The sequence below is a fragment of the Theropithecus gelada genome, chromosome 20 (genome assembly GCF_003255815.1).
Source record: "Theropithecus gelada isolate Dixy chromosome 20, Tgel_1.0, whole genome shotgun sequence".
NCBI classification, from domain to species: Eukaryota; Metazoa; Chordata; class Mammalia; order Primates; family Cercopithecidae; genus Theropithecus; species Theropithecus gelada.
In genome coordinates, this window is record NC_037688.1 from 47928391 (window position 1) to 47951853 (window position 23463).

A 23463-nucleotide genomic window follows, 5' to 3' on the forward strand; every position below is an offset into this window, starting at 1 on the left:
AAAAAAAAAAAAAAAAAAAGAGTTTGTTTCAAATTGATTTAAAACAAAGGCTGGGTGTGGTGGCTCATGCCTGTAATCCCAGCACTTTGGGAGCCCGAGGAGGGTGGATCACTTGAGCGCACGAGTTCAAGACCAGTCTGAGCAACATAGTGAGACCCTGTCTCTATAAAAAAAGAAAAAATTAGCCAACCAAGGTGGCACATGCCTCTAGTCCCAGCTATTCAGGAGGCTAAGGCAAGAGGATCTATTGAGCCCAGGAGGTCAAGGCTGCAGTGAGCTGTGATCAAACCACTGCACTCCAGCCTGGGCAAGAGAATGAGAACCTATTTCAAAAAACAAAGGAAGAAAAAAAAAATGTTTTTCGCTTTCAGAGCTTTTGGATTTCTGGGTTGAATTGCAATTGCTAGATCAAAGATGTAGCCTGTGGGTCTGGAGAATCAGGGCCAAGGACAGGGCGGGCGCCCCTCTCCCCAGCACCCCGCGGACAGCAGGCTGTACGCCCAGGACTGGTCTAACCTCCGCTGCCGCACAGTCATCCCCCGGCAGCCACCCTTCCCAGAGTCCTTTGCCCAGGCCACCCCAGGCTTTTTGGCAGCCCTGCCAGGCCACTTGTCTTCAGGTCTGCCAGGGGGAGGTGGGGAGGAGGTGGGAGGAGGGCGTGCAGAGGCGGCCCAGGCTGGGCCAGAGCTCAGGGTGCTGAGCGTGTGACCAGCTGTGAGCAGAGGCCAGCTATGGCCAGCCCGGGGCTGCTGCTCCTGCTCTTACTGACGGCACTGCCACCGCTGGGGTCCTACTTGCTACCTGGACTGGACACTGCCGAAAGTAAAGCCACCATTGCGGACCCGATCCTGTCTGCACTGGAGAGAGCCACCGTCTTCCTAGAACAGAGGCTGCCCGAAATCAACCTGGATGGCATGGTGGGGGTCCGGGTGCTGGAAGGTAAGTGAGCCCCAGTTCCCCTGGTTGGACACTCAGCTTTGTCCTCTGCCCTGCTCTGTATGCCTGGGACCTGGCAGCCTCCTGACCCCAGAATAGCCTGCCTCGGCTATAAGGAGAGAGTAGACCAGGGGCTGGCTCTTCCTGGGGACTGTGGCCCAGCTAACTGTTATGCAACTTTTTAGAAGTAGGAAAGATTTAAAGGCAACATGGGAAGGGATTTGGGAATTATCTTTTTCTCAGAATGAAATGATCCATTTGACAGCCCCTCCTGACTCACCACGAACAAGGGGAGCAGGGAGAGTGCTCCGCCAACAGATATTTGTGGGAGGGCCCCTCCCCTTGAGGGAGGTGGCTGTGGACAAAACTCAGGACCCTCAAGATCCGGTTCCAACACCGCTTCCTCCACTTCAGCCAGTCTCCTGAAGGTTCTGCAAAAACAGTTAAGTGTTTGTTTAGCTTTGAGAGCTATAAGATCCCCAAGAAGGGGGCTGGAGACAGGCCAAGGCAAACACACACACACCCATCATGCACACACACACAAGCATGCATGCACGCACACACACACGCACATCACACACACACACAAGCACACATGCACGCACACACATGCACATTACACACACACAAGCATGCATGCACGCAAACATGCACATCACACACACAAGCACGCATGCACGCGCACACACACAAGCATGCATGCACGCACACACGAGCACATCACACACACAAGCACGCACACATGCACACACACATCACACACACAAGCACGCATGCACGCACACACATGCACATCACAAGCATGCATGTACACACACACAAGCACGCACACACAAGCACGCATGCATGCACACACACGCACACCACACACACAAGCACGCATGCACGCACACACACACATCACACACGCACAAGCACGCATGCACGCGCACGCACACACACGCACATCACACACACAAGCACGCAGGTGGCTCCCACGGGGGTGGGTGCTTCCTGGGGCGCATGTGATAGCAAAAGCTGCAGTTCCCTAAGTATCTGCTCAACGTGGGCACAACCCAGGTGCACTGCATGGAGTACTTCAATGCCCTCTCTCCGTCTTCCCTGAGGTTACACCCATTATTATTATCCTCTTTTACCAATGAAGGGAGGGGGTTCTCTTACTCATGACTGGGTAGCATTCACTGGGAAAGCGGCCCCACCTAACAGCCTCAGACCAGGGTCCCCCCTCCTTGGCAGCCGCAGTGAGCCCGGCTTCTCCACCTACACCACATCACACATCCACTGCCCCTTCCCCTCACAATAATCTTGCTCCCATAAGAGATTGCCTAGGAATTCAGCGCTTAATACAACGACAACCATGAACTGTGCCTAGAAGGGAGCAAAGGAAGTGCCAGCGCCTAGAACAGAACTTCAGAACCGGACTGCCCGGGTTCAAATCCTGGATCTCCCCCAACTGGCTGCATGGCACTGAGTTACCTGCTCTCGTGGAGTTTTGGTTTCCTCATCCTTCAGCTGAGCTGGTGGATGGGAGTAGCACACAATCATGCACATGTATCTCGTGCGATTGTGTGTCTATGTCATCTTCGCAGTGGGGCAGTACTTGTCAGCCATTACTGTTTCCATTTATCAAAGCGCTGAGCATCCTTGACTAGCAGCAACGGCTTCCTCATCTGTGTCTCTCTAAACAATGAACTCCCAGTGGGCACAGTCTATGTCCCATTGCAGCGGTCCTCAACCTTTTTGACACCAGGGACTGGTTTTGCGGAAGGCAATTTTTCCATGGACTGAGGTGGAGGGGAGGGTTTCAGGATGACTCATATGCATTACATTTATTGTGCACTTTATTTTTTATTTAATATTATTATTTTGAGATGGAGTCTCGCTCTGTTGCCCAGGCTGTAGTGCAGTGGCACCACCTCGACTCACTGCAACCTCCACGTCTGGGTTCAAGCGATTCTCCTGCCTCAGCCTCCCAAGTAGTTGGGACTACAGGCGCCCGCCACCGTGCCTGGCTAATTTTTGTATTTTTGGTAGAGATGAGGTTTTACCATGTTGGCCAGGCTGGTCTTGAACTCCTGGCCTCAAGTGATCCACCTACCTCGGCCTCCCAAAGTGCTGGGATTACAGGCATGAGCCACCGTGCCCGGCCCACTTTCTGTTTATTGTTATTATGTTATAATACATAATTATACAACTCATCATAATGTAGAATCAGTGGAAACCCTGAGACTGTTTTCCTGCAACTAGATAATCCCATCTGGGGGTGATGGGAGACAGTGACAGATCATCGGGCATTAGATCCTCATCATCTAATGTGTGCAACCTAGATCCCTCGTATGTGCAGTTCGTACAACAGAGTTCACACTCCTGTGAGAATCTAACGCAGCCACTGATCTGACAGGAGGCAGAGTTCAGGCGGTAACGAGAGCGAATGATGGGGAGCGGCTGTCAATTACAAATGAAGCTTCGCTCGCTCACCCACCACTCACCTCCTGCTGTGCGGCCCCGTTCCTAACAGGCCATAGACCAGTACTGAACTGGGGGTTCAGGACCCCTGTCCTGTTGGACTTTGTAGACCCGGTGCAATCACAGGAGGAGACACTCTGACACACGGGAGCCTCTCCCTGTTAGCACTCCCAAGTCTGTACTTCTTCCCTGCGGGTGTGCCCATGAAGGGGACTGAGCAGAGGGGCGTGACAGAGCCAGTTGCCCTGAAGGACGTCCTCAGCATCCTTCTTAACCTAGCCCATCCTCCCTAACAAGGTTCCTACCTGACGGCAGCTGCCCTACTTCATCCCTCGCCCTCTCAGCCCTGTGTGGGTGCTCTCACTCAGATGCTCTCCCTCATGTCTCCCTAGTTTCTGGCCATCTCTGGATCTTCACCATTCTCTCCCACCCCAACGAAGCTACTGCTAGCCCACAGGGTACCTCTGTGGGAAGTAGAAAAAGGCACTTCCTTCCTGAAGTCACTTGACAGCCATCTGCTGGGAAATTGTCTTACTACGTATACAAACCCATGATCCGAATGTGTGTTGCCCTTGTGCAGTGTACAACCTGCTCAACTGTACACAGTGGTTCTCTACCCTGCAACCTTTCTCTGGCCATCCAACAAGAAAGTGTCTGAGTCAAGGATTTGAGGATTTGAACCTCAAGTATCAAGGATTTGAACCCAGGTCCGCCTCCAGAAACCAAGCTCTCAGCCACCACCTTCTACCACTCTGACACCCATTCTTATTGCCCAGATCACCCCCACCCTGGCCTCATTTCCAGTCAGCTCAGTAAATCCTTCCCCTCTGAGTGCTGGAGAAGCCAGAGAGGCTCCCAGGAAGCATTAGACTTCGGGGAAATTTTTTTTTTCCCTGTTTCAAGGCAAAAAAAAAAAAAAGTCCCAATTCCAAATAGTAGAGTGAATTAACTCCGATCTCTTCCAGAGCAGCTAAAAAGCGTCCAGGAGAAGTGGGCTCAGGAGCCCCTGCTGCAGCTGCTGAGCCTGCGTGTGGGGACGCTGGGGGAGAAGCTGGAGGCTGCCATCCAGAGATCCCTCCTCTACCTCAAGCTGAGTGACCCCAACTACCTAAGAGGTGAGCACACGTGGGGTGTCCCATTCCCTCAGGAATAGCGCCTCTGGGGATATTGACTGAAATAACCCAGTGTGGGCTCTCCTGGGGCTAGGCTGGGCTAGGACAGTCCGTAACCAACTTCGACCTGTCTGCCGAACAAGCCACAGACAAGCCCTGGGGACGTGCGGTCATCCTTGACTTCAGACTCTGATGGGCTCTCCCACCCACACAGAGGGGTGCGGAGTAGGCAGGGTGTCTACTCTCATGCATTCAGTGCATGCGCAAGCTGGAGGTCCTGGTCCTGGACCAGAGCGGAGGGGCTGGGCTGTCCCAGAGGGGAGAGTGTCCAAAAGGCGATGTGACCCTTTGCACAGCAAACAGTAGTGTCCCATATCACCAAATTATATTAATCCACTTCATTAAATGTCAGTAAAAATTCCTGAAGTTGTCCACACTCTATTTTTCAAAACGGTGGGGTTTATCTCTCTCACGCCTTATGACCACTGAGAGTCTCTCTTTCCTCACTAGCTCAGGGTGACCCTGCAAAAGGTCCCACCTAATAAGTCTGGCTGAGTTGTTCCTGGACGGCAAGGGTGGGGCACAAATAACCAGCCCGTCGTGCTGCTCCAAGCCTGTCTCCCCTGCTCCCCGCTCCCATCAGATGTGTGGGGCTCAGCGGGGAGGTAGCCAGGCCATGCTTCATACTCACATGGCAGTCCAGCCGCAGGGACCATAGCCCAGGCCGACCTTTATAGTGTTGAGGGCCCCACCCTCTCCTAGGCCTGGTCCCTAACACTGTCCCCGCCTATGTCGTCTTAAAGATGCCTATGACTGGGCACCTGTTTAGTTAAGAGCTCCACTTTCTCACCAAACCAAAGGGGTCTACTAATATCACCTCCCTGCTAATCCCACCTCCCCACTTGTTGTTGTTGTTGTTGTTGTTTTGAGACAGAGTCTCACCCTGTTGCCCAGGCTGGAGTGCAGTGGTGCAGTCTCGGCTCACTGCAACCTCTGCCCCCTGGGTTCAAGTGATTCTCCTGCCTTAGCCTCCCAAGTAGCTGGGACTACAGGCACCCGCCACCACGCCCAGCTAATTCTTTTTCTTTTTTTTTGAGACAGAGTCTTGGTCTGTTGCCCAGGCTGGAGTGCAGTGGCGCAATCTCAGCTCACTGCAAGCTCCGCCTCCTGGGTTCACACCATTCTCCTGCCTCAGCCTCCCAAGTAGCTCCTTCTCCAAGCCCCCAGGGCTGAAGCCAGGGGTTTGTGCAGACCCAGGTGCAGCTCCCCAAAAATTAGCCGGTGGCACCTGCCACCACGCCCGGCTAATTTTTTATATTTTTAGTAGAGACGGGATTTCACTGTGTTAGCCAGGTTGGTCTTGAACTCCTGACCTCAAGTGATTTGCCCGCCTCGACCTCCCAAAGTGCTGGAATTATAGGCATGAGCCCTATCACTAAAAAAAAAAAAAAAAAAAAAAAAAAAGGCCCGGGCACGGTGGCTCAAGCCTGTAATCCCAGCACTTTGGGAGGCCGAGACGGGCGGATCACAAGGTCAGGAGATCGAGACCATCCTGGCTAACACGGTGAAACCCCGTCTCTACTAAAAAATACAAAAAAATAGCCGGGCGAGGTGGCGGGCGCCTATAGTCCCAGCTACTCGGGAGGCTGAGGCAGGAGAATGGCGTAAACCCGGGAGGCGGAGCTTGCTGTGAGCTGAGATCCGGCCACTGCACTCCAGCCTGGGCGACAGAGCGACACTCCGTCTCAAAAAAAAAGAAAAAAGAAAAAAAAAAAAAAAAAGCCAATCATAGCTCACTGCATTCTCCAGCATCTTCCTGCCTCAGCTGGGACTACAGGTGCACACCACCACACCTGGCTACTTTTTTCATTTTTGTGGAGACAGAGTCTTGCTATGTTACCTAGGCAGGTCTTGAACTTTGGGCCTCGGGCGATCTTCCTTCCTTAGCTTCCCCAAGTGCTGGGATGACAGGTGTGAGCCCCGCACCTGGGAAACGAACCCTTTTATTTATCTGGGTCTTCCATGGGATGCAGTGGGTTTAGTCAAATCCCGTCCCAACACTGTTCCTATTGATTGGGGGAAAAAATGGTTTTATAAGCGAAAGGAGCTTTCTTGAGTGTTTCAAACCCAATCTGGAGCCAGGAGACAGGGCTTAGAGCCCTGAGCTGCACCTGCCAGTGGGCAGAGCTGCCGGAGGGGGTGGGGACACCAGGGTGGCCCACTGCTCCTGGATCACCCCCACAGCCTGCCCCACCTATCTGTCCTCTCTGGCAGAGTTCCAGCTGACCCTCCAGCCCGGGTTTTGGAAGCTCCCACATGCCTGGATCCACACCAACGCCTCCTTGGTCTACCCCACGTTCGAGCCCCAGGACTCATTCTCAGAGGAGAGCAGCGACGCATGCCTGGTGCAGCTGCTGGGAACCGGGTGAGCCCTGCACTTGCCCTATTTGCTGGAAACCCAAACGCACTTGTTCTCAGCTGGCCCTGTCCCGCTCCTCCTTCTCCAAGCCCCCAGGGCTGAAGCCAGGGGTTTGTGCAGACCCAGGTGCAGCTCCCCGAAGCTGCCGGGCTCTGCCCTCTCCCACTCTCGCAGGGTGCCCCTTGCTCCAGCTGCCCGCTGGCCTCCCATGCCACAGCGGGTCTTCCAGCAGCCACAGCTGAACACACCACCTCCAGGTCCCAGGACAAATTCCCAATTCCTCTCCACCCTTCCAAGTCCCCAGGCCCCTAGAGGCCTCTTTTCAGACTCTCCCAGGCTCCCTCCCACTTCAAAGACTTTGCTCCCCCACCCCACCCACGCCACCCCTTGGGCCTCAGGAAGTCTGTCCATCCCCCAGGGTTGGTGCCAGCATCCTACCTCCAAACCCCATCCTACCTCCGACCCCAGCACATAGCAGACCTCCCGTGAGAGGTCTTATAGCCACAGATGCAATTTACATTTGTATTATGGGCCTGTCCCCATCCCCAGTAAGGATGCATGTCCAGGAAGGCAGGACTGAGCCTAGTTGGGCTCCTCATTTTATCCTGGTACTTGGTGGGCTTGGAGCAAGACCCTACGGCAGCCCTGGGCGCAGGAGCCCATGGGCAAAGTGGGCAGCAGGTGCCCAGGCCGCATCCTCTCAGCATCCTTCAGAGCAGTGCTTGGGCCAGGACATAGCTGAGCTCACCGAGGGGTTGGGCCCCAGTCAAGGACCCCTGCTTTCTTAAAAAATTTTATTTAATTTTTTTTTGAGACAGAGTCTCACTCTGTCATCCAGGCTGGAGTGCAGTGGTGCGTTCTTTCTCGGCTCACTGCAACCTCTGCCTCTCAGGTTCCAGCGATTCTCGTGCCTCAGCCTCCTGAGTAGGTAGGATTACAGACGTACGCCACCACACCCGGCTAATTTTTGTAGTTGTATGTGTATTTTTTCTTTTCATTTATTTATTTATTTTGAGATGGAGTCTCACTCTGTCTCCCAGCCTGAAGTGCAGTGATGCGATCTCAGCTCACCGCAACCTCTGCCTCCCAGATTCAAGTGATTCTCAAGTGATTCTACCTCAGCCTCCCAACTAGCTGGGATTACAGGTGTGTGTCACCATGTCCAGCTAATTTTTGTGTTTTTAGTAGAGACAGGGTTTCACCATGTTGGCCAGGCTGGTCTCGAACTTCTGACCTCAGGTGACCTGCCTGCCTCAGCCTCCCAAAGTGCTGGGATTACAGGTGTAAGCCGCCGCGCCCGGCTGGTGCAGGAGGAATAAGCATGTTGGGCCCAGATTCCAAGTGGTCTGGATTCAAGGACCCACCGTTTAGGGCTGGAAAAGATGTGATTTGTCCCAGGGAGCAAGAGGAAGTTTCAGCCTTGGTGGCTTCCTCAACCCCGGGATAGCTCTAGCATCATCTTTCCTGTGCTAGGGCAGCCAGATTTAGCAAATCGAGATGCAGAACTGCTATATTTTCTCTGGCAACCCCCACGCCCAGCTGGGTGTCTGGAATCTACTGGGAGTTCCAAGAACTACAACTGGGAGGCTGCATCGCAACCTGGGAAGACGCAGGGCGGGGTCAGTGCTCCATCCTTAACAGCTTGCAACCACTTTCCCCCAGGACGGACAGCAGCGAGCCCTGCGGCCTCTCGGACCTCTGCTGGAGCCTCATGACCAAGCCTGGCTGCTCGGGCTACTGCCTGTCCCACCAAATGCTCTTCTTCCTCTGGGCCAGAATGGTGAGTACCCAGGGAGCCCCGCCATGCCAGCGGAAGGGGAAGGAAAAAGGAAAAGGGGCGGCCGAACGTGGTGGCTCACACCTGTAATCCCAGCACTTTAGGAGGCCAAGGCGGGCAGATCACTTGAGGCCAGGAGTTCAAGACCAACTGGGCCAACATGGTGAAACCCCTTCTATATTAAAAACACAAAAATTAATTAGCTGGGTGTGGTGGTGCGCACCTGTAATCTCAGCTACAAGGGAAGGCTGAGGCAGGAGAATCGCTGGAACCCGGGAGGTAGAGGCTGCAGTGAGCAAGATCACGCCATTGCACTCCAGCCTGGACAACGGAGTGAGACTGTCTCAAAAAAAAAAAAAAGAAAAAGAAAAAGAAAAAAGAAAGAAAGAAATGAAAAGGGGCTTGTGGCAATGTAATTTTGTCTGCTACACACCAGGAAAATAAGCAGAGTTTTGGATTTCTACTTGGGACTTCAGGAGGGAGAAGTAGGGCCCCTACCATACTTCTGCTGTGTAACTGAGCCAATTTGGGATCTGGCATTTGGGATTCTGCTGAGCCAGTGAAACAGATAGCTTTGCCTGCTGAACTGGACTGCAGGGCATCAGAAAAACACAATGAGAGAAAGACAGAGAGAATAAAAGAGAATCATCAGAAACAACTCTGTAAACAAAAACAAATGAATGAGGCTAGGCACCGTGGCTCACGCCTGTAATCCCAGGACTTGGGGAGGCCGAGGTGGGTGGATCACTTGAGATCAGGAGTTCGAGACCAGCCTGACCAACAAGGTGAAATCCCGTCTCTACTAAAAATATAAAAATTAGTTGGGCATGGTGGCGTGCACCTGTAATCCCAGCTACTCAGGAGGCTAAGGCAGGAGTATCACTTGAACCAGGGAGGCAGAGGCTGTAGTGAGCTGAGATCATGTCACTACATTATTCTCATATATACACACACACACACACACATATGTGTATATATGCCACTATATATACATATGGCACTTTATATACACATATTAAAAATATAAAATAAAGAACTATATATATAGTGGCACATATATATAGTGGCATATATATATGTGGCATACATATATAAAAATATATATGCCACAATATATATTTCTTTTCTTTATATACATACCTCTATATATATATATATGTGCCACTATATATTTTTTTCTTTTTTCTTTTTTTTTTGAGACAGAGTCTCACTCTGTTGCCCAGGCTGGAGTGCAGTGGTGTGATCTTGGCTCACTGCAACCTCTGCCTCCTGGATTTAAGCAATTATCTGCCTCAGCCTTCCAAGTAGCTGGGATTACAGGCACATGCCACCATGCCCAGCTAATTTTTGTATTTTTAGTACAGAAGGAATTTCACCATGTTGGCCAGGCTGGTCTTGAAATCCTGACCTCGTGATCCACCCGCCTCAGCCTCCCAACGTGCTGGGATTATAGGCGTGAGCTACCACGCCTGGCCATATAAATTTCTTTATACAGAAAAGTAGGGTTCATCATCTTTGTCCAGAAATTCTTAGCTGAGGGGACACTGTTTTTTTTTTTTTCCAACAGAATTTAAAAATGATTATTTCTCTGCAAGCTGTGACACACCAATATTTTAATAAATACAATAAAAACCATATTACAAGGGAATGATTTTGATCATCAGATTCAACAGGTGGAAAGTCACTCTGAACACTGCTGCAGAAGTGTCTAAAGTTTGCTATCAACTCCTGTCCTTTTCTCCCAGTGTAGGCAGTGACCAGCCCGGTTCTCGGCCCACACTTTGAGTAGCACTGAAGCTGCCCGCGGGGTCAGGCTGGTTGTAGATTGCATTGCCCCCCCGCAATCATACAGCACCTCCTAGTGGCTCAGGCCTCACACTGGGCACTTCCCAGCTGTGTCATCCACCCACATGAGAGCACCTCTGGTGCAGTTTCTAGCGGCCTCACCCTTTCCCGATAAAAACTCTTGAGGCTCAGAAAGGTTACTTTAGCAAATCAAGATCATACAGCTCCTAAGTGGCAGAGCTGGATCTCGAACCCAACTCTCTCTGATGAAGGAGCCCCAGCAGGCTGGGGGTGTGCATGGGGAAGAAATCCTGCAAAAAGGAGAAAAAGACCTGCCCTAAACACAGCCCCTTGCAAGACCGTCTCAGAACGGCAAGACTTTCCCATAGCAGGGCATGTGTCATCTGTACCACTGACTCCTTCGTCTTTGGGTGTTTGTCTCCCCAGAGGGGATGCACACAGGGACCGTTCCAACAGAGCCAGGACTATATCAACCTCTTCTGCGCCAACATGATGGACTTGAACCGCAGAGCTGAGGCCATCGGATACACCTACCCTACCCGGGACATCTTCATGGAAAACAGTATGGCCAGCATTCTGCCCCAGGGACAAAGGAGCAGGGTGTCCCCCCACCAACACAAACACATACACACACACACACACACACACACAGAGTTGCCAGATTAAGCAAGTAAACAGAGTGCTCAGTTAAATTTGAACTTCAGATAAGCAATGAATCCATTTTTAGTATAACTTTATCCCAAATATTTCATGGGTTATACTTATACTCAAAAATTATATTCATTGTTTATCGAAAACCCAAATGTAACTGGGCATCCTGTATTTCACCTGCCACTGTGTGACAGCTTCCTGGCCCCAAAGGCTGCCCCAGTGACTAAGCTCTACACAGATGGACCAGGTGACTGGCAGATAGACCTGCAAAGTCATATGGATGAGTGAGACAGGGAGCGCTTGGGTGGCTTCTCACTGGCTGGGGTGTCCAAACCCCTCCACTGACCCTGACTTTGGAGCAGCCCTGACCAAGGCCCTCAGTGGGAGGTGGGACACAAGTGTGGGAGCCCTTAGTTGCTCAGGTAAAGGCTCGAGCTGCCTCCTTCCAGCCCCTGCATTGAACGCCCACCCCCTAGTGCTGCCTAACCCAGGCAGATGAACGCAGGTGGTACCGTGGCAGCCCTGGGGAGTGGGAGGAGGTCGGCCTGGGGGGCGGGCCTGCAGAGGGCCCCCGTCTTTACTTCCAGTCATGTTCTGTGGAATGGGCGGCTTCTCCGACTTCTACAAGCTCCGGTGGCTGGAGGCCATCCTCAGCTGGCAGAAAAAGCGGGAAGGATGCTTCGGGGAGCCCGGTGAGCTGCGCTGCTGCCCTGGCTAAGAGTGGGGACAGTGGGGGGTGGGGGGCGGCGCTGGGTTTCTAGGCCAGGTGTGGAAACAATGCATTGGTGTTAAGGTTGGTGAGGGATTTGTAACCTGCAGGTGCACACACACACAGACATGTGTGCACACAAGTAGAAACAGGCTCAGAGCTTTGGAAGCCAAAATGTGGCAAGACAGGAGCCCGCCTTATTGGAAGGTGCTGGCCCCTGCAGCTGCATTAACAAGCCCATTTGTATTGTACTGTTTTTAGGCTGAAGATAAAGACAAACCCAAGACTGGGTGATTTATAAAGAAAAAGAGGTTTAATGGACTCACAGTTGCACATGGTTAGGGAGGCCTCACAATCACTGTGGAAGGCAAAAGGCACGTCTCACATAGCAGCAGACAAGAGAGAATGAGAAGCAAGCACAAAGGGAAATCCCTTATAAAACCATCAGCTCTTGTGAGACTTATTCACCACCATGAGAACAGTATGGGGGACACGGCTCCAATGATTCAGTTACCTCCCACCAGGTCCCTCCCACAGCACCTGGGAATTATGGGAGCTACAATTCAAGATGAGATTTGGGTGGGGACACAGCCACACCACATCACCATTCATTCAGCAAGTACATACTGAGCACCTACTAATGTGCCAGACACCATCTAGGGCTCTAGGAAAAACCAGAGCCCCGAGGAAAAGAAACATAAATCACCTGAACAAACCAAGAAGTGAAAGAATTGCACGTTCTGGTAAGAGCTATAAAGGAGACGACAGGGTGAGGAAGAAAACTCCAGGGAAGGCTCTCCAGGTGGGTGGTCAGGAACAACTACACGGGAGGAGGTGACAGAGCAGAGGGTGGAGACGCAGAGGACTCAGCCACTTCCTAGCTGGGTGACACTGAACAGCTGGTCCCTTTGGAATAAGCTGCTTCACCCCTCTGAGCCTCAATTTCCCTGTCTGTAAATAAATGAGCATAGTAATCCCAACCTTCCTGAGCTGCAAGGAGAGTCGCTGTGACACATTTGAAGCCGCATAGCCTGTGCCAGGCACAGGGCAGTTCCCAGGAAATGCTAGTGTCCTCATTAGAAGCTCGGGATGCTCCAAGAAGCAAACGCTTTAGAAATAAGATGGTGTGTTTTGAAAACAGAGTTTATACAATGAAGATTCTTAGGCCCCCAGACCTATAGCTTCGGCAGGTTGAGGATGGGGCTATGGAACTTGCATTTTTGGCTTTACTATTATTCTCCATAGACACGTAATAATGTACATATTTATAGGATACAGTGTGATATTTCCATGCATGTATACAATATGTAATGAGCAGATGCATCACCTCAAACATCTGTCATTTCTTTGCGTTGGGAACATTCCAAATTCGCTCTTCCAGCTATTTGAAAATATACAATATGCTCATGCCTTATAATCCCAGCACTTTGGGAGGCCAAGGCAGGTGGATGGCTTGAGCTCAGGAATTAGAAACCAGCCTGGCCAACATGGCAAAACCCCATCTGTACTAAAAATATCAAAAAAATTAGCTGGGTGTGGTGGCGCACGCCTATGCTCCTGGCTACTTGGGAGACTGAGGTGGGAGAATCACTTGAGCCCCAGGAGGTCAAGGGGTGCTGTGAGCCATGACTGCACCACTGCACTTCAGCCTGGGTGACACAGCGAGATACTGTCTTTTTAAAAAAACAAAAAAAAAAACAACCATGCCACAAATTGTTGTTATTTGCAATCACCCTATAGCGCTATGGAACAGTACCACTTATTCCTCCTCCTGGCCATACTAGTGCATCGTCTAACCAACCTCTGGTTATCTCTTCTCCCCATCCCCCTCCCCACCTCTAGTAACCACTATTCAACACTCCCCTTCTTTTTTTTTTAGAGATGGAGTCTCGCTCTGTCACCCAGGCTGGAGTGCAGTGGTGCTATCTCGGCTCACTGCAACCTCCACCTCCCAGGTTCAAGCCATTCTCCTGCCTCAGCCTCCCGAGTAGCTGGTACTACAGGTGTGTGCCACCATGCCCAGCTAATTTTCATATTTTTAGTAGAGACAGGGTTTCACCATGTTGGCCAGGCTGGTCAGGATCTCCTGACCTCAAGTGATCCACCTGCCTCAGCCTCCCCAAATGCTGGGATTATAGGTGACCTGACTCAACATTCCACTTCTATGAGATCAATTTTTGTAGCTTCCACAAATGAGGAAGGACATGTAACATTTATCTTTCCATGCCTGGCTTACTTCAATTAATATAATGTCCTCCATGTTCATTGATGTTGCTATGAATGAAATAATTTGGTTATTTTTATGGCTAAATAGTATTTCATTAGGTCTGTATACCACATTTTCTCTGTCCATTCATCTGCTGATAGACACTCAGGTTGCTGCATCTTGGCTACTGTGAATAGTGCTGCAATAAACATGGAGGTGCAGATGTCTCTTCAACATACCAATTTCCTTTCCTTTGGATAAATACCCAGTAGTGGTATTATCCAAGCCCTAGTTTTAGCTTTTTGAGAAATCTCCATACTGCTTTCCATAACGTCTGTACTAATTTACATTCCCATCAAGAGTGTGTAAGAGTTCTCCTTTCTCTACATCTTTGCCAGCATTTATTTGTTGTCTTTTTTTTTTTTTCTTTTTAGACACGGTCTCACTCTGTCACCCAGGCTGGAGTGCAGTGGTGCAATCTTGGCTCACTGCAACCTATGCCTCCCGGGTTCAAGAGATTCTCCTGCCTCAGCCTCCTGAATAGCTGAGACTACAGTGGGAGCCACCAACACCCGGCTAATTTTTTTATTTTTTGTAGAGACGGAGTTTCACCATGTTGCCCAGGCTGATCCCGAACTTCTGAGCTCAAAGTGATCCACCAGCCACGGCCTCCTAAAGTGCTGGGATTAGAGGCGTGAGGCACTGCACTTGGCCATTTTTTTGTCTTTTTAATAGTAGTGTGAGATGCTATCTCATTGTGGTTTGATTTGCATTTCCCTGATGATTATGAATGCTGAGCATTTTTCATAGACCTGTTGGCCATTTGTATGCCTTCTTTTGAGACGTCCATGCAGCTTATTTGCCTTTTTCTTTTCCTTTTTCTTTTTTTTTTTCAGACAGTCTCATTCTGTCACCCAGGATGGTGTGCAGTAGGACAATCTTGGCTCACTGCAACCTCCACCTCCCGGGTTCAAGTGCTTCTCCTGCCTCAGCCTCCCAAGTAGCTGGGATTACAGGTACCCACCACCGCCATGCCCAGCTAATATTTGTATTTTCAGTAGAGACAGGGTTTCTCCATGTTGGCCAAGCTGGTCTTGAGCTCTTGGTCTCAAGTGATCTGCTCACCTCGACCCCCCAAAGTCCTGGGATTATAGGAGTGAGCCACTGCACCTGACCTTGTTTTGTTTACTGTAGCCTTGAAGCATATTTTGAAGTCCAGTAATATGATTCCTCCAGCTTTGTTCTTTTTCCTTAGGATTGCTTTGGCTATTTGGGGTCTTTTGTGGCTCTATATAAATTTTAGGATTTTTTTTTTTCTATTTCTGTGAAGAATGTCATTGGTATTTTGATTCAATCTGTAGATCACTTTGGTAGTATGGATATTTTCACAATATTAAGTCTTCCAATCCATAAACATGGGATGTCTTTTCATTTTTTGTGTGTTCTCTTTGATTTCTATTATCAGTGTCTTTTACAGTTTTCCTTGTAGAGATCTTTCACCTCCTTGGTTAAATTTATTCCTGGGTATTTCGTTTTTAGCTCTTATAAATAGGATTACATTCTTGATTTCTTTCTCTGCTAGTTCATTGCAGGTGTATAGAAATGCTACTGTTTTTTTGTATGATTGTTCTGTATTCTGCAACTTTGTTGAATTCATTGAATTCATTCAGTTCTAAGAGTTTTTTTGGTGGAGCTTTTAGGGTTTCCTGTCTATCAGATCATGTCATCTGCAAACAGGGATAATCTGACTTCCTCCTTTTTCATTTGGATGCCCTTTTTTGTTTCTCTTGCTTAATTGCTCTGGCTAGGATTTCTAGTACTATGTTGAATAAAAATGGTGAAAGTAGGCACTCTTGTGTTGTTCCACTTCTTAGAGGAAAAGCTTTCATCTTCCTCATTCAGTGTAATGTTGGCTGTGGGTTTGTCATATGACCTTTATTATATTGAGGTACATTCCTTCTATACCTAACATATTGAGAGATTTATCATGAAGGGATGTTAAATTTCATCACATGCATTTTCCTGCATCTATTAAGATGATGATATGATTTTTGTTTTTCATTCTATTGGTGTAATGTGTCATATTTATTGATTTACATACGTTGAACAATCCTTGCATCCCTGCAATAAAGTCTCCTTGTTCATGACGAATGACTTTTTTTTTTTAATGCAAAACATTCAATTACTTACTGGAAATGGTCAAAGTAGGAAAGCCATGAATGTTTTTTAATGTATTGCTGGGTTTGGTTTGCTAGTATTTTGTTAAGGATTTTTGCATCTAGGTTCATCAGGGAAATTGGCCTATAGTTTTGTTGTTGTTGTGTCCTTGTCTAGTTTTAGTATTGGGTAATGCTGAACTTGTAGAATGAGTTTGGAAAAATTGCCTCCCCTTCAATTTTCTGGAAGAGACTGAAAAGAATTGGTATTTGTTCTTTAAATATTTGGTAAAATTCATCAGTGAAACTGTCAGGTCCTGGGCTTTTTGTTTTGGCGAGACTTTTTATTACACATTCAATCTCATTACTCATAATTGGTCTGTTCAGGTTTTCTATTTCTTCTTGGTTCAATCTTGGTATGTTGTATGTGTCCAGGAATTTATCAATTTCCACTAGGTTTTCTTTTGTTTGGAGACAGAGTCTCGTTCTGTTGCCCAGGCTGAAGTGCAGTGGCGCAATGTCAGCTCACTGCAACCTCCGCCTCCCAGGTTCAAGTGATTCTCCTGCCTCAGCCTCCGAGTAGCTGGGATTACAGGCGCCCACTACCACACCTGGCTAATTTTTGTATTTTTAGTAGAGACAGGGTTTCACCATATTGACCAGGCTGGTCTCGAACTCCTGACCTCAAGTGATATGCCCACCTCAGCCTCCCAAAGTGCTGGGATTACAAGCATGAGTCACTATGCCTGGCACACTCCACTAGGTTTTCTAATTTGTTGTTTGTAATAGTCTCTAATGATCCTTTGTATTTCAGTGTTATCAGTTATAATATTTCCTTTTTCTTTCTGATTTTATTTAGTTGAGTCTTTTTTTTTCTTAGTCTAGTTAATAATTTATCTATTTGTTGATCTTTTTTAAAAACCAACTTTTTGGGCCGGGCGCGGTGGCTCACGCCTGTAATCCCAGCACTTTGGGAGGCCGAGACGGGTGGATCACTAGGTCAGGAGATCGAGACCATCCTGGCTAACACGGTGAAACCTCGTCTCTACTAAAAATACAAAAAACTAGCCGGGCGTGGTGGCGGGCGCCTGTAGTCCCAGCTACTCGGGAGGCTGAGGCAGGAGAATGGCCTGAACCCGGGAGGCGGAGCTTGCAGTGAGCTGAGATCCGGCCACTGCACTCCAGCCTGGGCCACAGAGCAAGACTCCGTCTCAAAAAAAAAAAAAAAAAAAAAAAAAAAAAAAAAAACCAACTTTTTGTTTCATTGATCTTTTGTATTGTTTCTTTAGTCTCTTATTTATTTCTGTTCTGATCTTTACAATTTATTTCCTTCTACTAGCTTGGGGCTTGATTTGGTCTTGATTTTCTAGTTCCTTGAGAGGTATCATTAGTTCGTTACTCGAAATCTTTCTGCTTTTTTGATGTAGGCATTTATTGAAGTAAATTTCCCTCTTAATACTGCTTTTGCTATATATCCCATAGGTTTTGGCATATTGTGTTTCTATTTTTTTTTTTTTTTTTTTGAGACAGAGTCTCGCGCTGTGTCACCCAGGCTGGAGTGCAGTGGCGCGATCTCGGCTCACTGCAAGCTCCGCCTCTCAGGTTCACGCCATTCTCCTGCCTCAGCCTCCGAGTAGCTGGGACTACAGGCGCCCGCCACCACGCCCGGCTAGTTTTTTTTTTTTTGTATTTTTAGTAGAGACGGGGTTTCACCACGTTAGCCAGGATGGTCTCGATCTCCTGACCTCGTGATCCACCCGCCTCGGCCTCCCAAAGTGCTGGGATTACAGGCTTGAGCCACCGCGCCCGGCCTGTGTTTCTATTTTCACTTGTGTTAAGAAATTTTTAAATGTTCTTCTTAATTTCTTCATTTGTTCATTGGTCATTCAGGAACATGTTGTTTAATTTCCCTGTATTTGTACAATTTTGAAAGTTCCTCTTGTTATTGCTTTCTAGTTTTATTCCATTGTGGTCAGGAAGATACTTGCTATGATTCAAATTCTTTTAAATTTGCTGAGACTTGTTTTTTGGCCTAACATATGGTCTATTTTGGAGACTGTTCCATGTGCTGATGAGAATATATATTCTGCAGCAGTTAGATAAAATGTTCTGTAAATGTCTGTTAGATTCATTTGCTCTCAAGTACAGTTTCAGTGTTTTTTTATTGAGTTTCTGTCTAGATGATCTGTCCAATGCTGACGGCAAGGTGTTGATGTCCTCAGCTATTATTGTATTGGAGTCTATCTCTCCCTTTATATCTAATAACATTTGCTTTAGGATTCTCCAGTGTGTTTAATACATATATTTTTAGAATTGTTATGTCCTCTTGCTAAATTAATTCTTTTAACATTATATAATGACCTTCTTTGTCTCTTTTTACAGTTTTTGACTTAAAGTCTGTTTTATCTAAGTATAACTACTCCTTCTCCCTTCTGGTTTCCATTTATGCGGAAGATCTTTTCTCACCCTTTTACTTTCATTCCATATGTGTCTTTGCCAGTGAAGTGAGTTTCTTGTAGGCAGCATATAGTTGGATCATGTTTTTTTCATTTATTCAGCCAGTCTATATATCTTTTAAGTGGGGGATTGAATCAATTTGCATTGAAGGTTATTATTGGCTTGTGAGGAATTACTCCTATCATTTCATTCATTGTTTTCTGGTTATCTTCTATATCCTTTGATTTTTTTCTTCCTTTCTTATTGTTATCACTGCTATTTGGTGCTTTTCTCTAGTGATCGTTTTGCTTCTTTTCTCTTTCTCCTGTTTCTCCTCTACCAGTAACTTTTATACCTTTTCATGTTTTCATGATAGTGATTACTGTCTTTTTCTTTTCAGATGTAGGATTCCCTTGAGCACTTCTTGTAAGGCCAGTCTAGTGGTGATGAATTCCCTCAGTTTTTGCTTGTCTTGGAGGGACTTACATTTTTAACAAGCACGTCCAGTGGTTCCGATGGTGGGTGTTTGGGGAACCACAGTTTGGGAAACCATCAGTAGATGACAAGTTTAGGCCATGCAAAAGGATCTGCAGACAGGTGCAGATGGAAACTTCTGGAATAGCCTCGAGTTTCAAGAGAAGACCTAATTTCCTTGAAATGTTATTGGGGCAGGAGGTTTAGTGAGTAACATTTAAAGATTCACCTTGAGACCAGTTGCAGTGGCTCACACATATAAATCCAGTACTTTGGGAGGCCAAGGCTGGAGGCTCACTTGAGCCCAGGAGTTCAAGGCCAGCCTGGGCAACATAGCGAGATCCCATCTCTACCAAAACAACAAAAAAAATTTTAATAGCGGCCGGGCGCGGTGGCTCAAGCCTGTAATCCCAGCACTTTGGGAGGCCGAGGCGGGTGGATCACGAGGTCAGGAGATCGAGACTATCCTGGCTAACATGGTGAAACCCCGTCTCTACTAAAAATACAAAAAACTAGCCGGGCGTGGTGGCGGGCGCCTGTAGTCTCAGCTACTTGGGAGGCTGAGGCGGGAGAATGGCGTGAACCTGGGAGGCGGAGCTTGCAGTGAGCCGAGATCGCGCCACTGCACTCCAGCCTGGGAGACACGGCGAGACTCCGTCTCAAAAAAAAAAAAAAAAAAAAAAAATTTTAATAGCTGGACATGGTAGTTCATGCCTGTAGTCCCAGCTACTTGGTAGGCTGAGGCAGGAAGGATTGTGTGAGCTCAGGAGTTTGAGGCTGCGGTGAGCCATGACTGTGCCACTGCGCCCAGCCTGGCCAATAGAATGAGACCCTATCTCTAAAATAAAAGAAAAGAAGTAAAAAGAAATAAAAACATAAAAAATAAAAATCTCTCTTGAGAAGTTCAACTTTTGCTCTTCTCCCAGATGCTGAAGATGAAGAATTATCTAAAGCTATCCAATATCAACAGCATTTTTTGAGGAGAGTGAAGAGGCGAGAAAAACAATTTTCAGGTAATGAAAATACCCAAGGGAGTTTCTTGACATGAAACTGAGATATCCTAGCAGAACAGAGGCCTGTGTTTATTCTCTGCTATGGAAGAAAAGCACTTGGCATCACCAAAGGGGCACTAATCAGAGGCCCTTCATGTTTGGGAGGTGGAAGGGAGACTGGGGGTCACTGATGGTCTCCTCTTAGAAAGTGGGGAGACAGGCCGAGTGCGGTGGCTCACACCTGTAATGTCAGCACTGTGGGAGGCCAAGGCGGGTGGATCACCTGAGGTCAGAAGTTCAAGACCAGCCGGGCCAACATGGTGAAATCCCATCTCTACCAAAAATGCAAAAATTAGCCAGGCGTGGTGGCGCATGCCTGTAGTCCCAGCTACTTGGGAGGCTGAGACAGGAGAATCGCTTGAACCAAGGAGACAGAGGTTGCAGTGAGCTGAGATTGTGCCACTGCACGCCAGCCTGGGTGATTGAGTGAGACTCTGTCTCAAAAATAATAATAATAAAATAAAATAAAGTAAAACTTAAATAACTGCCGGCAAAAGCAGGAAGGGATATGGAATAACCACCTCACAGAGTAGACGTCCAACATATGTGGGTAATCATTCCAGTAACTAAACGTCTCTCCATCAACCCCACTGCGGCCTCATCATCCGCCTACAGGTGGACAGGACAGAGGAGTGAAAGCAGAAATACACTGAGTCAGTTTCGCAGCTGCCACCAAAGCTCAGGCAGAAGGGAGAAAAGTTCTCAGGAGACTTCCAGAGGCCTCTACCCTAGCTAGGCCTTCCTGACACAGAGGGGCTGGGGCTGCCTATGGCTGGGGTGGTAGGGGCCTGCTGTATACTACCTGGTCAACTGCCTGTTCCCAGAGTCGGACAGCCCAACACAAGAACTGTCCTAGGGACTGGAGCGGAAGACGCAGAAATTCCAGAGCCCAGGGCCCTCCCTGAGGCACCTCCAGGTTGACCAGCAGCCTAGAAAACTGCCCGGCAGGGGTGTGCTCATTCTTGCACTTATGACACAAGCCCACGGAGCAGGAGGCAGCTGGTGTAGAGACTAGGAGCACAGGGTTTGAGGTCAGGTTGTGTGGGTTCGAGTCCCGCTTCTGCCTCTTACTTGCTGTGAAAGTCACACAACCTCTCTGAGCCTCATTTTCCTCATCTGTAAAATGGGCACCAAACTGTTGGGGGCTAATGACTGATCATGGTGCAAAGCCCTCCCTATTGTATGTGGCATACAGTAGACCACCAGGAGGCATGAACTGCCAGGGTTAATCATTCAGCACCTTGAAATCTGCATTCTCCCTCCCTTCAAGGGACCTGGCTGGGGTCCCCTCCCCTTCCCAAAGTTTCTGGTAGAGAAGAAAGAATTCCTGGCTCCCTCCCACAAGCGGACGGATTGTGAGACTAGAGGCGTGCAGCCCACTTTGAGCTCAAAGAACTAACTACATCTAAGGGTTATTATCTCAGGCAAGTGCGCAGGCCTGAGACTCTGACTCCATGAACCATGAGGTCACATGGGACCAGGCAGACCAGAGGCAACTAACAGGAAGGCGGTTGGGGTCAGAAAATGAGCTGTGGAGTCACCAGGGCTGGGGGCTCAGCTTGGCTACCCGAGCCTCAGTTTCCCCATCTCAGAAGGTCTTACACAGGACCTGGGACAGGATTCTGGTGCACGTGGTTTATTGAGGTAGGTAAGTCACGGAAGCAGGCTAAACCAGGCGGGAGCTGGACAGGATGTGGTCTCAGGTCAGATCCCCCCTCAGGGATGGGAGGGGAATGCCTTGGAGCATAAATTGCACCACAGAGTCATCCCCCTGGGACAAGGTGGCCAGGCTTTTGTATCCCTGTATTGGTAAGTTATTTAGGAGGGACATACCTCCCAGAGAAGGGCACCTGGCCCAGCAAAAGGGGCCTAAGGGAGCACTGAAGCACCCACTCAGTGTCTTGCAAGTTGCCTGAAATGGTATCTGCAAAGCACTTTTTTTTTTTTTTTTTTGAGACAGAGTCTTGCTCTGTGGCCCAGGCTGGAGTGCAGTGGCACGATCTCGGCTCACTGCAACCTCTGCCTCCTGGGTTCAAGTCATTCTCTTCCCTCATTCTCCGAAGTAGCTGAGACTATAGGTGCCTGCCACCATACCTGGCTAATTTTTGTATTTTTTTAGTAGAGACAGGGTTTCATCATGTTGCTCATGCTGGTCTCGAACTCCTGATCTCAAGTGATCCGCCCACCTCAGGCTCCCAAAGTGCGGGATTACAGGCGTGAGCCACCGCGCCTGGGTGAAACGCACTTTCAATGGGACTGTGTTGATTAAAGGGCCAATGTTCTTGCCACCCAGCTCTCACAGGGGCTCTCTTCCCGCAGATGGCTGCTCCTCCCACAACACAGCCACAGCGGTGGCAGCCCTGGGTGGCTTCCTATACATCCTGGCAGAATACCCCCCAGCAAACAGAGAGCCACACCCATCCACACCGCCGCCACCAAGCAGCCACTGAGACGGATGTTTCCACGCCTGCTGCCTGGAGGACGAACAGACCCCTTCAGTCCTCCTCCCTTAGATCCTGGAGGGCATGGCTCACATCCTGGGGAGCAGGCATCTGGAAGCAAAGCCACCCTGACGCCCCATCTGGGAAGCCCTGAGTATGCAGGACCAGGGTAGGTGGGGGCCGGGAGGGACTCAGGTGTGAATGGATGAATAAAGTTTGACTGTAACTGACCCAGGGTTGAGTCTTGTTTCTCAGCCTTGAGGACAACCTTGGACAACCTCTTGGTCTCTTTCAACTTTCCAGTCCCACTCAACACAAATTCTTTTTTTTTTTCTTTCTTTCTTTATTTTGTTTTTAATTAATAGACGAGATCTCGCTCTGTCACCCAGGCTCACTGCAGCCTTGAACTCCTGGGCTCAAGCCATCTTCCCATCTCGCCTCCTGAGTAGCTGGGACAACAGATGTGTGCCACCATGCCAAGCTAACTTTTAAATTTTTCGTAGAGATGGGGTCTCACTATATGGACCTGGCTGGTCTCGAACTCCCAGCCTCAAGCGATCCTCTTGCCTTGTCCTCCCAAAGTGAGGGATTACAGGCATGAGCCACTGCACCCAGCCACAAATTCTAAAAAGACCCATAAACTGGTATCTTAAAGGCTATTTGTTCAGGTATCAAATATGGTATCTTTCCTAGTGGGAGAAGGAAGGGTCTTGGAAAAGAAGAGCTCAGGTCATGAGCCAGAACTCAAGAGATGACCATGAAAGGCAGCACATACTCATTTTCACATCCTGAGCACAAAACTCTGCCATATCATTACACTGC

At 48.7% G+C, this 23463-nt stretch overlaps 1 protein-coding gene across 1 annotated transcript; it reads left to right on the forward strand.

Moving 5' to 3' along the window:
• Positions 1 to 495: 495 nt before the first annotated feature.
• C20H16orf89 (chromosome 20 C16orf89 homolog) lies at positions 496 to 22871 on the forward strand. Its single transcript, XM_025370742.1, has 8 exons — positions 496 to 939; positions 4368 to 4517; positions 6789 to 6939; positions 8596 to 8713; positions 10943 to 11078; positions 11755 to 11859; positions 20075 to 20161; positions 22520 to 22871. Exons 1-8 carry the CDS (start codon positions 732 to 734, stop codon positions 22648 to 22650), a joined length of 1086 nt encoding a protein of 361 aa, XP_025226527.1. The 5' UTR covers positions 496 to 731; the 3' UTR covers positions 22651 to 22871.
• The last annotated feature ends 592 nt before the right edge of the window (positions 22872 to 23463 follow it).

Excerpts from the sequence above, each read along its gene's own strand:
- C20H16orf89 (XM_025370742.1), top strand. The coding sequence starts at position 732 with ATGGCCAGCCCGGGGCTGCTGCTCCTGCTCTTACTGACGGCACTGCCA. Across the intron at positions 940-4,367 it reads GGGGGTCCGGGTGCTGGAAG|AGCAGCTAAAAAGCGTCCAG; the intron begins GTAAGTGAGCCC and ends GATCTCTTCCAG. Across the intron at positions 20,162-22,519 it reads GCGAGAAAAACAATTTTCAG|ATGGCTGCTCCTCCCACAAC; the intron begins GTAATGAAAATA and ends CTCTTCCCGCAG.